Raw genomic sequence first — 15,163 nt, forward strand, 5'->3', positions numbered from 1 at the left:
CATTATGATGCCAACACACCACACAATTAATAACGACTGAATGATGAAAAAGTCACAGTGCAAATTAAGACCAGACATCACTTATAATCAGTTTTATTATGCAAAGATTTGCACACTGTATTTATTTGCATTATATTACACGAACATATTTTGTGTGGAAGCAGTTATATGCATATCTACAACAAAACTACAAAACAGATGTTATCTAACAAAGAGGCTGTTTGTATTCTTTTAGTTAACATACAGTGTTCTGTTCATGAGCTTCCTTGTGTCAAGTTTCATGTCAATACAGCACCAATCAGTGCCTAACTGAATGACATGATCATCATGCTAATGAGCATCACAGGAAACTATACCACTTTACAGCATCAAACAACAATCTCTCAAAATTCATGACGACTTGTTAAAACTCAATGATTAGATCAATCTATGGTCAATAATTTATCCATCAATGATAAAATGTGTATATTTATTTATTTCCAAAATGTATTAAACACATTTTTTTAAAAAGTTGTAGGTTGGCTAAATGTGTAGTGACACTTACTCAATTCTATTAAAGGAAATTTATCAAATTTCTTTCTTTCTCCTTTGCTCCTATTTGGCTGGCTGCCTTTACTTTACATTTCACCTTAGTTTTGTACTAACAACAGTCAGGACAAGACAATGACAATGGAAAGGAACTAGAAGGAAGAAACCACAAACTTTAGTACCCATGATCAGTCATTCTCTCACTAAAATGCAATTTGTTTGCTTTTTGCAAAAATGTAGACAGGTTTTTTCTAGGTTTTTAATTCAGTTTGATAATTGATTTCAGTGTCTCCATGCTATATGCTCTGCACTAACAGTTATTTGTGATTTTCTCAAGTTTCGCTGCAGCCAATGTGTGCCACACTTTCCACCATCCACACATTGGTCATAGTATTAAGGTAAGTGGTGTGTGATCACATTATATATTTAATAAGGTGCCCATACAGACGGTCATTTTGCATGTAGGAAAAGCCTCGTGAACCCTGCACATTCATATATGTGAACACAGGAGTAATGTCAGAGCAGGTTACATGTTGTCCAGTTGCTGCTTTTCACAATGTGAGCACACTGAGATATTTGGTCATTGATTAATTGAAAAACAAAATAAAAACAAAAATAACAACAACAACAAAAGCTTCTGCAGTGGGAAACTTACAGGATTTACTTGTCTTGTGATAATGGTGTCTTGACAAATGTAAATGTTATTACAACCCCGATTCCAACAAAGTTGGGTCACTGTGTAAAATGTAAATAAAACCAGAATGCAATGATTTGCAAGTCTCATAAAGTCTCATATTCACAATAGAATATAGAAAATATGAACATGTTTAAACTGAGAAATGTACCCTTTTAAGAAAAAAATAAGGTAATTTTAAATTTGATGGCAGCAACACGTCTGTGTTTACCACTGATGTAGCATCCCCTCTTCTTTTAACAACAGTCTGTACATGTCTGCGATCTGAGGAGACCAGATGCTGGAGGTTTGGAAGAGGAATGTTGTCCCATTCTTGTCAGATACATGATTCTAGCTGCTCAACAGTCTTCTTTGTCAGATGTTTATTTTTATGTATGCACCAAATATTCTCAGTTGGTGAAAGGTCTGGACTGTAGGCAGGCCAGTTCAGCACCCGGACTCCTCTACTACGAAGCCATGCTGTTGTAATAGCTGCAGTAAGTGATTTAGCATTGTCTTGCTGAAATATGCAAGGCCTTCCCTAAAAAAAGACGTATTTTGCTCTAAAACCTATACCATTCAGCATTAATGGTGCCTCTCAGGATGTGCAAGCTGCCCATGCCATAGGCACTAATGCACCCCCATACCATCAGAGATGCAGGCTTTTGACCTGAATGCAAACTGGATGATCCTTCTCCCTTTTAGTCTGGAGGCTGTGGCATCCATGGTTTCCAAAAATAATTTCAAATGACCATAAAACAGTTTTCCACTTCGTCTTAGTCCATCTTAAATGAGCTTTGGCACAGAGAAGACTGCAGTGTTTCATCATAGAGCTTTAACCTCTGTGTTCACAGACAATGATTTCTGAAAGCGTACCTGAGTCTATGCAGTGACTTCCATCTCAGATCACAGGCATCCAATATTGATTTTCGGCCTTGTCCGTTGTGCACATTTCTTTCCAGATTCTCTGAATCTTTTGATGATATTCTCTACTATAAATTATGAGATATTCAAAGTATTTGCAATTTTACATTGAGGAACATTATTCATTATTCAAAGCTCCAAAAACACTAACAAGTGGACCTTGATTTAATTCTTTTATTAAAAGAAAAAAAAAACTATTTAGAACATTGAATTATTTCACTTTGTTCATTGATTTAAGCTTGTTAACATTTTGGTTTTGTGACATAGTTTGCTCAAACCTTACTTGTGAACATAAAATAATCAATCTGGTTGAAAACATGTCAAGGGATTTATTCTGATGTTATGGAAACATATCAAATATCATGGCATGTCATTAAGATAGTGACTGGAAAAGAACACAGTTTAAGCTGAGTCTGCTCACAGAAAAAAATAAGAAATAGCAGCGATATCAGAACTTCCACAAATAATAGTCCATATTTGCCTTTTTTAATGTGTAAGCAGTCTATACAGTTAAAACCTTTACCCCCAAATCCCTTTTAAGCTTATAAGCATCTGTCATATATGCTACTAGGAACAGATTCAAGGAAATGCTTATACCTTCTCTTACAGCATAATGGTCACATAGCCAATTAAACAGTTCATAGTATCATACTGTATGTGTTCAATGGTGATGGAGCTCAGACAAACACCTTGACCTTTTATACCGCGCTGAGCTGCCTGTAAGGGTTTATACATGGTAAGAGCCTTAGGAAACAATCAAGGATGTTGAACACCTAAAGAGATCATGATGTAAATGCCACATTCGTGACATGGATTGAGGATTATGGCAGCAGGAGTTGGAGGTTTACAGGTTTCCACCCACCACATACGTCACAGTTTTGGCAGTGTTTGGCAGAACATCTTCTTGTGGGTTAATTGTGCTATCACATCTATCATATTTTGTTAACATATAGCCAGACAGTTTTAGGGATTTATCATGTTGAGGCACAAGATGAAAGCACACAATGTCTAAATTCTATAAAATGTAATCTTCATATTGTATAGAAGTCATAAGATTACAAATAACACATCATATTCAGAGTCTTGTGCACATACTACTTTAACATTAACAAAAGAATGTTTTTTTTTCTTCAAATGCTATATTTGCAGTAAAACTATAAGGACCTTACCTTTCATGTTGAAGCATGCATCACATAATGTCTATGATGAAAGAATAATGCCAATTAACCTGTTTGCTTGTGTCCCTTGAATCTCAAAACTGTTTAAGCATCAAATACAAAACCTCATTTACCAGCTGAAATATGTATACAATGATTTCAAACTATTTGTTATAGTGATGGTTGCCCAACTTTTTAAATGTCTCATGTTATTGCTTTCAATATTCGTTAGATTTTAATTTTATGCTGGCAGCTGACAGCCATCTAGTTTGGCCTTTGTTTTGTTTGGCATTTTCACTTGAAACTGAACTGTATGTAGCAACCAAGCAATTATGCCAAAACCCAAGACTGAAGTTTGATCTTTAGGCTTACTCTCCCAAATGCGCTATTTTGGCTCCATTGACCTCATATTCCCAATGTTCATGTTTGCTCGTCACAAATAAGACAACTAATAATACCTGAGCAATACATTCAAAATACAAAATGACATATAATGATTCACTTGTCCAGATTATTTGTTTATCTACAGTTATATTTTCAACTTTGTAACTAATGTTATAGATGAAGACTTTTCACACTTTTTATTATTAGCCATTCCCTAGTTAGAGTGAAAAAACCTGTTGTTTACTATATAATACTAATTATAGTATTACACTGAGTTGCCAGTTTATTAGGTACAACTGGCTCAAAATAGTAGTCTACCATAACCAAACGATAAATCCTTCATGAATGTTACAGAGTAGAGTTCAGTTTCTGTTGAACCTGTTTTACAATCTGTGAAACAGGTAAATTGTACTTGTATACTGTGTTTTTCCTCTCATTGATGTAAACAGTTTTGAGCTGAGATCTATACTCAAGATTGGGAATATAATTCAACAGCACCTCAAGCAACAGCACCAAACTGATTATGAAGTTTAATTCATATATTTAAAAACTATTTCAACAAAAGCTGCACATTATAGCCTCTGTTGAACCCTTCACATCCTTTAAAACTTGAATTTACACTAATGTTTTATGGTTACATATTGGCTTCACTTCCTTAAGCAAACAGAATATATGCACCAAACCTTCATGGATACATTTGGCACTCTGTCTGTTCTCCTGAAACACAACAATATCATTCTGATGTTGAAAAACAGATATGCTCTACTTTATGTTGAGATCAATGCACACCGTGGGGTAATCCTTTCTTGATCTTGATACGATAATGAAGGTAGAGCTCATCCATCCTTATACTATCAGTAAGCAGGTTACCAAAGGGCAGACTGAATGTGATTAGCAGTACTAGTACTGATGACTGGATTAGCTGACTTCAAAACAATGTTCTTTCTTTGTAGATTAGATCCCATTGATAGGCACTGAAAGATGAATGCAACTTTAAAGTTTAGTTTAGTGTGCGTATTTGTTTATATCAGTGTGTGTGTGTGTGTGTGTGTGTGTGTGTGTGTGTGTGTGTGTGTGTGTGTGTGTGTGTGTGTGTGTACTGCGTTTCATTCTTTTTGACCAGACATAGCATCTCAGAAATAAGATGAGAGCAGGATAATATCCTGAAATGTCATATTGGCTTCAGTCAGTTTTATATCCCACACATTGAACTACTTATGTTAGTTATGCATATGGCATTGCTTCCTGTGTTTTTGCTGAATAAATCAAGCAATTAATGATTTAATCATTTAATTAATGAAATGTCCAGTCAGCCCATCTTATACATTTACTCACAGTCTTCTGTAATGGACTGTCGTACAGAGCTTCTGGAGGATTTCTGGATCTCCATCGCTCTGGAAACAGACAACATCACGTCTGTCAGCAGCTTCCTGATACCCCAGGACCATCTACGTAGCAACCTAAGGAACCTATATACATGTTCTTTAGATGTACTATGGGTACTGCCATCAAAACACTTCAGTTGCAAGAAACTCCAGTCCCACCTCAACCGCACATTATAATATTAAATAGCAAAACAAAAGTTCAGATGAAAGTGCTCAGCAATGCCATTTTAAGATTGCTGCTTTATACTGTATGTTGATCTTCATGTTCCTATGCATCAACATTTTTTAAAATGTATTCATTTCAAATTCATTCTCTGCCCTGTGATAGAGCTCAATAATATCATGATCAACTTCCTCACACAGACTGATGTATAATGTCCTTCAAGGCATTGTTTTTGCCCCTTTCTATTACACAGTAATCTCAAAATCTTAAGTGCCCAAGGAAGGAGGCAACATGCCAGAAAGGCGACACAAAGACTGTGGTAAACCCGCAGAGTGGATTACAAGGCCAAGATTATCAGATTTAATGTTATTGGAAACCAGATTAGTAGACAAAGACCTGCTGCTCTCTTAGGAATTGGGATTAACCTGTTTAATCATTAGTCTGGATGTCAAGACCAATTGTTCACACGTATCTACGCAGATGCACGGTATACACATTTTTGCATGTGACTTATGATTGTGTGTGTGTTTGTGTGTCCCTTGAGCAAAATCTCAGCAGGCTATGTTCCTACAAAGTTCCAAATCTTGAAATGTGGGCGAAAACACAAATAACACCATATATTTCTCAAATGCTTTCTGTAGTTTTCAATTACCACACCTCATATTATAAAAGTTACAGCTGTTTCCTAAGAGTTGCAGTTGCTGCCAGAGTGGCAGATTGTGACCCCAACAAGCTGTAACATCAGAGTTGCATGCCAAACATTTTCAACCATCCGTGCTGTAATCTCTTGGGCAACACAGACAGAAGTAGAAAATAAATCTAAATTAATTAAATTAATGCATGTAAATCAATTAATTATAAAATCAATTAACTTGTTAATGGGGATAAGTGCTGTTGTGAGGCCCTCTATAAAAGTAAGTCTCCTTGATGAAGACATTAAGGACACTGACATTGCTGCATTCAAGTCTGGTTCTTCAAACTTGTATTGTTTATTTTCATTATATGGTATATGGGATACGTAGGTTGAGTAGCAACATACGCAAGGAAATCACTTCTCAGGTGTGATAGTTTTTGATCAGTAATAATATAAACAGAGCAAAATGAGGGGAAATCGTGGCACGGAACTGCCAGAAGACTTCTGGATACCTGTTGCTCTGGACACCAACAACATCACAGCACTCAGCCCCTTCCTGGTTCCTCAGGACCACTTGGGGAGCACGGCAGTCTTCTATGCCATGGCAGCATTCATGCTTTTTGTATTTGTGGTTGGCACTGGCATCAATGTCCTCACCATTGCATGCACAATGCAATACAAGAAACTTCGGTCCCATCTCAACTACATCCTGGTGAACCTGGCCATGGCAAACCTTCTTGTATCCGGTGTGGGCTCCTTTACTGCTTTCTGCTCCTTTTCAGTGAAATATTTCATCTTCGGACCAACAGGATGCAAAATTGAAGGCTTTTTGGCCACACTTGGTGGTAAGATGTAACGTGTAACTAAGGAACAATGCACACTTTCATGAATACAGCATGGCTCTAAAATATGGAATGATTTGACTAAAAGTTTAAAATGCCTGTTTGTGTCATTCCAGGTATGGTGAGCCTGTGGTCTCTTGCTGTGGTTGCTTTTGAAAGGTGGCTGGTCATCTGCAAGCCACTGGGAAACTTTGTTTTCAAGCCTGACCATGCTATTGCTTGCTGTGCAGTCACCTGGGTCTTTGCACTGATTGCCTCAGTTCCCCCACTGGTTGGGTGGAGCAGGTCAGTACTATACACCAACCCTCAATTTACATTTCTCCCCCTGCAAAGCAATTCATTTTTGTATGGACTAAATGACTAAATTTGCACTATTAAGGATTGTCCTTCTCCCCAGGTACATCCCAGAAGGCCTGCAGTGCTCCTGTGGTCCAGATTGGTACACCACAAACAACAAATACAACAATGAAAGCTATGTGATGTTCCTCTTCGGCTTTTGCTTTTCAGTTCCCTTTGCCACCATTGTCTTCTGCTATGCCCAGCTGCTCATTACACTGAAAATGGTGAGGGGAAAAAAATCACAAAATAGGACATAGAAAGTTTAAATATGCTTAAAACGGTCAAAGAAAAGTTTGCTTGTGTTCTCTTTAGATTGAACTAGATTTCTACTTGAATGCATACCACAGATACAATCAGTGCATCATGACAAATCTATCATACAAACTGATTTAACACTGTACTGTGAAACCTGTTTTAATTGATTTAAAGAGTCGATGTGTATGTTTATCATGCTGTGCCATCAATATAGAGCGGACCCTTACAAGCAAGCATTGCTCTGTAAACCTGCAATCACTACAATCAATGTCCAATGGCTTAGTAAAAATGAATACATCCTGCTCATCATGACACACATCTCCTCTGTCCCTCCACAGGCAGCGAAGGCCCAGGCTGAGTCAGAATCCACCCAGAAAGCAGAGAGGGAGGTGACCAGGATGGTGGTCGTCATGGTGATGGGCTTCTTGGTGTGCTGGATGCCCTACGCTTCCTTTGCTCTCTGGGTTGTCAACAACCGTGGGCAACCCTTTGACCTGAGACTGGCGACCATACCCTCCTGCCTCTCTAAAGCCTCCACAGTCTACAACCCTGTCATCTACATCCTCCTCAATAAACAGGTTGGTTCATTGTTACAGACAGAAGTATTTACTGTAGTATCAATGTAAATTTAAACTATTTATATGATCATTTTCTCTCTTTCAGTTCCGTTCCTGCATGTTGGCAATGCTGGGGATGGGTGGAGGTGAGGAGGAATCGTCAACATCATCATCAGTGACCGAAGTCTCCAAAGTTGGGCCTGCTTAGACTGTGTATCAACACTTCTTTATTTCTCTGTCGCTACCTAGTCATCGATTGTAAATAACTATAAATGTCAATATGTCAATAACAAAATGTCAATATCAATAAGCATATATGCAATGTTGCAATTAAAATCAATTTGCAACTAAATCAAGACATCATGAAAAATCATTCTGCAATGTTAAAAATTAAAAAGAAAATGTAAATGGTATCTCTATGTTCTCAATACTGGAAAAGAAGACATTCACTGGTTTGTACTTATTTTACTCAGTTTCCTATATTGGTATTGTATTGTGAGCCACGTATTATCCTACAGGATCCTGACATGGACAAAAGTCCTGAGTTACAATTAAGTGGCAAGTAAAAAAGAGCAATATGGATTTTCATAGGTCAGTTGAAGCATATTATTTTTCCAGACTTTAAAAAAAGTCCACTCTGGATTTAAAACAGAGCTTCTAACAGAGCTTCGACACAAAACACATAGCCGTGATATTCCAGTATGTCCCTATCCTACTAGTGGAGGCTGTTGGTCCCTGCTTGCTGCCCAGCCAGCCAAGTATCGAATCAAGATGGCTGCGAGGGCTTCTTCCAGGGGTCAGCACACTGGCACAGCCTGTCTGTGTAGCCCTGCACTCTCTGGAAGGAAGCCAGTCCCGTCACTGGTGAAATATTTGTCAGTGGCTTCTACCAGGACACTTAAACCCAATGCCAAATGTCTGGGAGAGGAGGCTAAACAAAGGCAGGTTGAAGGGGAGCAGAGAGAGCCCTATGTGCTCCACCGCCATAGAGAAAATCATACAGTTAGTTAGCGGCAGAGGTCAGTGATGTTGCAGACACAAGCAAGAGGTTGCCATCGTTCAATCAACTGTTTCACATTTCATGTCAGATAAAGGTTAATCACACAACTGATACTACCACTTGTTGACTATGTTGATATTGTTTATCAAAACACTTCAGACACTCATCTTAAATCTCTGACTATATTATTTAATTCCTTATGTAGATTTGTTTTGAGATGTCCTTTTAGAACACATCATTGTCTCATGTTTGATTCATTGAACTGGTTACAACCCAAATCAAGAAGGCAATCTCATTGGTTTCATTTTCTTTTCAAATGTATATATTTGTCAATTTCAATTATTTAAAAGAATTTATGATACCATACAATTCGCCATACCCACTCATATGAACTTCCCTTTTTTCTTTGTTCCTAGATTCTCAAAAGAGGTTGGTAAAAGGTCATTCCAATATAATGCCCCATCAGATTGGAATGACCTCCCTCCTTCTTTGTGTTCTATTACCTCTTTTCATTGTTTCAGGATGTCACTATACTTATAACTTAAAACAAATTGCTCATGTTTTTAATTAATTAATTAATTAATTAATTTATTGTTATTCTTTCTTTCTCCATTTTCGTTATTCCTACTATGTTATTCAATATCTCTATTCTGTTTGTTAGACTTATGTGCACACCAAAAAAAAAAAAAAGGAAACAGGAGGAGGACAAGGAACACCAGATCTGACAGCCCAGGATGGGAGACTGGCAGCAATTATTGGACAGTTATCATTAAGGAATTTGTTCAAGGGATGAGCAATAGAAAACATTAATGAAACACCGGAACAGTTATCGGATGTCCTTGCAAATAGATAAGTGCATGATTTAATGTGTGTGTATGTTAACCCATGATAAACCCACAAGGAAAAGTGAATTATTTTATTCAGTATACATTTTGTAATCAGGCATTTTAAGTTAGCATCAATAAAGATGCTGCATTAAGGTGTAGAGCACTGCCACTCTGCCAACATTTGTGCTTACTAATGGTCTGAGGAAGTTCTAAATTTGTTTGCATTCTGCGAATAAATTTAGGTAAGAACATATTGATTACAGTTTAAGCACAGATTTGTGCATACACACTGTTTGTGAATGAGGCCCATTGTACTAATTTGTAGACCAATAGACTAAATTCTATAAGCTGTAGATATGTTGGATATGGCCATATTTGGGCATGGTTCACTTATGGCATTATCTGTGTGGCTTACTATAAGACTATCATCATGTACTGATTATTCTTTCATTCTCATTGGTCAAGTTTAAATAAACCTTTTCAGCATAGAACATCTTGGACTCCAGTGTACTTTCTCCACTGATTTATGGGCTGCATATTTAAAATCTACAACAGTGAGCACAAAAAAAACCTTCTACATTTAGAAGATTCATGTCAAAGCAATCTTCTAGTATCAAAGTCTGCACAGTGAATCCAAATATCCAACTTAAGCAACAATAAACTTACAAATACATTTTACAGTAAAGCACTCTGTGTTTACGAAATCCATTTACAGACCCCTGATCTATTAGAGGAGTCTAATGGACCAGGGTTCTGTACTCCGATGCAAGTTCAACATTCCCAGAAAATCTTATTAACTGGCAACCAGCTAAGTCAACTAGTTTGACATAGACAACTGATGTGTAGGGGTGAACTGATTGACCAAGTTAAGAGCCCTGTCTTTGCGCACCACTTAATCTGGTCCTCAGTGATGTTCAGGAGGTCATTTGGATGCATTTGGTTCTCAGTAATCAGGGTTGTATTTGTGACCTCCAGTGATTTGATTGGTCAGTGGTTGACAGGTTGCGATGTGAGCCTTTGAAGTCAACCTGCTGCCGGAGCAGGTTAGCTGTTCAGCATAAGTTTCCATGTGATGTACCCTAGTAAGAAGTGAACAACCATCATATGAATGAAAACCCAGAGCTAAACCTGAAGTTACCTCAATAACCCCAACTGCCAAATTTGTAGTACAGGCCCCTAGGGCTCAATTCTACTGGAAAAGAAGTGTAATCATTCCTACAGGATCCTGACATGGACAAAAGTTCCAAGTTACAATAAAGTGACAAATAAAAAAGAGCAATATGGATTTTCATAGGTCAGTTGAAGCATATTATTTTTCCAGTCCACTCTGGATTTAAAAGAGAGCTTCTAACAAAGGGAGGTTGTCTATGACACAAAAGACATAATGATGATTTTAGCTGCAACTTAATGGTGCAAAGTTTATTTCATTCAGTTCAAAATAAAAATGAAAGCTATTGATAGACTCCCATGATTATGAATGCAACATTTGGGTCTGATAGACCTCATAAGTCATTTACTGGTCTAGCATTACTTTAAGTCTTGACATATTCAGAATGGTTTCTTCATCATCCAACAAAATAGTGAAAAAAAACCTCACTCTATAGTTAAGTCATATACTTTTTGGCTATTTATTGTTTCTACATCTTCTTATTCTGTTGTATGATTAAAAGCTGTCATCAATGTTTCACTTACCTGAATATGACTTTTTTCTGTCCCAAACCAGAGCTTTTCAATAGGTACGTGGAATCAGTTTAATTCTATATCATATGTAGGCTACTTTATTCATAGTTCTGATGTTGCTTGTTAAAAACCCTGACTTTTCCACATGACACGCTTGAAGCATGATAAGAAAATGTTGACTGAGCTGGTTGATAACCACCTGACAAAAAAGATATGTGATGAAATTGCGTCATGGTACAGGCCCCAGATATCTCTAAAGCAAACAAGGTAGCTCTTTGAAAATGTTGGCATTGTGCCAAGAGACCAACATAAAATTTGAGATGAACAAATATAACCCAGATTACTGAGAGTAAAATCTAACTGTCAACAACTGACCTGAACATCACTGAGAATCAGATTATGTGATGCACAAACAGAGGGCTCTTAACTTGGCAAATAAGATCATCCTTGCTCTGATGTTTAGATACTAATATCTTTACTAGCTCAATGGTGGTGAATCCTCTAAGAGTGCATGATGTCTGTGCACATACACATGTACATGTGTGTGTAAACCAAAGCTTTAAATCCCTTTCCTGAGCCAATTAAGTTGAGCCTAAGTAATATTCAAAGTTCCTATAAATGCAGCTTTAGCTCCACATCAGACAGACCAACCTCCATTAGAAGACAGTAGAAACCGCAAAATTGCAAATTATTTTTCTAAGTAGAGTGATTTTTTAATATCTTTTTGAAGTTTCTTTTTTATTTAGTTGATACACATACCCATACACAAGAATGAGGGGAAATCGTCCTGTGGAATTGCCAGAAGACTTCTGGATCCCCATCCCTTTGGAAACCAACAACATCACAGCTCTCAGCCCGTTCCTGGTTCCCCAGGATCACCTAGGGAGCACAGGGATCTTTTATGCCATGTCAGCATTAATGTTCTTTCTTTTTGTAGCTGGCACATTCATCAATACCGTCACTATTGCTTGTACAGCTCAGAATAAGAAACTCCGATCTCACCTCAACTACATCCTGGTGAACTTGGCTGTGGCAAACCTCCTCGTCTCTACTGTGGGCTCCTTCACCTGCTTCTACTGCTTTGCCTTCAGATACATGATTCTTGGACCACTGGGATGCAAGATTGAAGGATTTACAGCAACTGTTGGTGGTAAGAAGCATCAGGAGTAATATATATTTTACTAAGTAAAAAGAGAATGCAGTACTACCATAGAGGCAGTAATGTACTGTATGTTATCATGGAGGCAAACATTTTTACACACACGTTTTATACTTATATTTACTATGATGTGTTGCATTAAGACTGCATTCAAGATCAAGTTCAACTTTATTGCCATGTGTATTAAAATAAAAGGAAATACTTGCACTCTGACTTTCTCTCTCTCTGACTTTGCCCTAACAAGACAAGTGTGTCTTGTTAGGGCATAATAACTTTTATTATAAAGCAGGATGTTTTCAGTACTTATTCCCCTAACCTCATTGTTATAATTTTATTCTAAATTCTCTAACAAAATCATGTTATTTTAGCTTTTATAATTATTAAATAAATTCTATTGTGGTTTTATATCTTATCATATCTTATAGCTTATAGCTTTTTTGGTTTAGCTAAGATCTGCACTGTTGGTTTTTCTTGTTGGCTTCAGAACTAAATTTGAGATTTTATTGATCAGTTTTAAAGTTGAGCAGACTCTGCCTATTGCATGTCACACCTTTCAACTATTTATAAACACTCTATTCTAAAATCCTTAGGTGTGTATTACTGTCCAAACTTGTCTAAAACCAAACCTGATGGTCATCCTGCATTAGATCTTCTATTATCGATGTCACCAGTGATAAAAGTCTCATTTGTATAGATAAATACCTGTATCAGGGTTTTATTCCATAATATTAATTAATATTAATGTCACTTAACACTGTAAAACTGTGTTAATGGGTTAGGATTAGGGTTATTTATTCATTGAAAATTAGCCTAATTTTTTTTTTTTTTTTTTTTTACAAATGTGCAATGATATATATTTTAGTGAGGGAAATATAATCAGCCTCAGTCTTGATTTATTTTCTCTCTTCTGTTAGGTATGGTGAGTCTGTGGTCTCTTGCTGTGGTTGCTTTTGAAAGGTGGTTGGTTGTCTGCAAGCCACTGGGAAACTTTGCTTTCAAGGCTCACCATGCTATTGCTTGCTGCGCAATGACTTGGGTCTTTGCTTTAATGGCTGCAGTTCCTCCTCTGGTTGGATGGAGTAGGTCAGTGTTATAGAGCAAACACATGAAGACATATCCAGAAAACTCTTTCTGTTGATATGATTATCTAATAATTGCAGTGCACACAGCAATTGCACAGACACCTACAGTACACATATGTACTGATTGGTTGTCTGTCTCTTCAGGTATATCCCAGAGGGTATGCAGTGCTCCTGTGGACCAGACTGGTATACAACCAACAACAAGTTTAACAATGAGTCCTATGTGATGTTCCTCTTCTGCTTCTGCTTTGCTGTCCCTTTCACTACCATCGTGTTCTGCTACTCACAGCTGCTTATCATGCTGAAAGCGGTAAGCATTGCAATGTGTCCCAGGTTATTTCATGTTTAACTTTTAAAAAAAGAAGAAAAGAAAAGACTGTTGACATCTTCTCTCCCTCCACAGGCAGCAAAGGCCCAGGCTGAGTCAGAATCCACCCAGAAAGCAGAGAGGGAGGTGACCAGGATGGTGGTCGTCATGGTGCTAGGCTTCTTGGTGTGCTGGATGCCCTACGCTTCCTTTGCTCTCTGGGTTGTCAACAACCGTGGGCAACCCTTTGACCTGAGACTGGCGACCATACCCTCCTGCCTCTCTAAAGCCTCCACAGTCTACAACCCTGTCATCTACATCCTCCTCAATAAACAGGTTGGTCCATTGTCACACTATTTTCTCAGATTTAGAAGCTATTTCTTGTCATGATGTTAGCTTTGCATTCACTCTGCTACACTGAATGTTTGAGTTGAAAACAAAAAGGAACAGGCTAGTAGAGCCCTCTGTTGGTCACTTCTGAAAACATACAAAAGGCTTCACCCACCTTTAATTAAAAACGTCAGACTTTTTAAGTTCTTTATTGGATTTTGTGGACATCACAATCATAGTTATGTTGTTACAGCATGTATCACTTTGTATACTGCTTTTATATAACATACACAAAGGACAGCAAACATGCTCATATTGTTTCTCTTTCAGTTCCGCTCAGCTATAAAAGCTCTGCTGGGGATGGGTGGAGGTGGTGATGATGAGTCATCTACAAGTCAATCAGTAACTGAAGTCTCCAAAGTTGGACCTGCATAGGAGAGCCCACGGTTGACTTGAACATTGTAAATAGAACTGAATGGAGAATAATTTGTCAAATGGAATTATATTATTATTACATGTGCAAATGAAAAGTTATGTGCAATGAAAAACGTATAAAAAAATAAAATAAAATACAATAAAATAAAAATGTGTTCAGTCTGAAAATATTGTTTGTTCATGTAGAGTTGAGGATATGTGCTGTTGAGACTGATATTTATGAACTGAGGTCAGTGAAACCCATACTATATTTGCCAGCAAATTCTTATAATTTCTGAGTCATTCTGTGAATTACTTTCAAAAGATGTACTACATCTGTTATGAGGTTTCATGTGTGTAAATAAAAACTGTTGTTTAATATAGAATAAATAAGTGAGCAACAAGTTTGAGAAATTATTACTTACAATGTTAAAACTGCAACACTTTGGGATCAGTTCATCAGACAGTAGAGCTATTAAGATCAATGGGATATATTTAGGAAAAGTAAAGTACATACAGTGCA

General features: G+C 37.3%; 2 protein-coding genes across 2 annotated transcripts; both read left to right on the forward strand.

Moving 5' to 3' along the window:
• Positions 1-6,314: 6,314 nt before the first annotated feature.
• On the forward strand, positions 6,315-8,049 carry opn1sw2 (opsin 1 (cone pigments), short-wave-sensitive 2). Its single transcript, XM_053316187.1, has 5 exons — positions 6,315-6,693; positions 6,807-6,975; positions 7,088-7,253; positions 7,623-7,862; positions 7,948-8,049. Exons 1-5 carry the CDS (start codon positions 6,315-6,317, stop codon positions 8,047-8,049), a joined length of 1,056 nt encoding a protein of 351 aa, XP_053172162.1.
• A 4,070-nt stretch (positions 8,050-12,119) lies between these two features.
• Positions 12,120-14,661, forward strand: LOC128355827 (blue-sensitive opsin-like). Its single transcript, XM_053316190.1, has 5 exons — positions 12,120-12,498; positions 13,422-13,590; positions 13,734-13,899; positions 13,993-14,232; positions 14,557-14,661. The coding sequence occupies exons 1-5, from the start codon at positions 12,120-12,122 to the stop codon at positions 14,659-14,661; spliced, it is 1,059 nt and encodes a 352-aa protein (XP_053172165.1).
• The last annotated feature ends 502 nt before the right edge of the window (positions 14,662-15,163 follow it).

This window comes from Scomber japonicus, chromosome 3 (assembly GCF_027409825.1).
Source record: "Scomber japonicus isolate fScoJap1 chromosome 3, fScoJap1.pri, whole genome shotgun sequence".
NCBI lineage: Eukaryota > Metazoa > Chordata > Actinopteri > Scombriformes > Scombridae > Scomber > Scomber japonicus.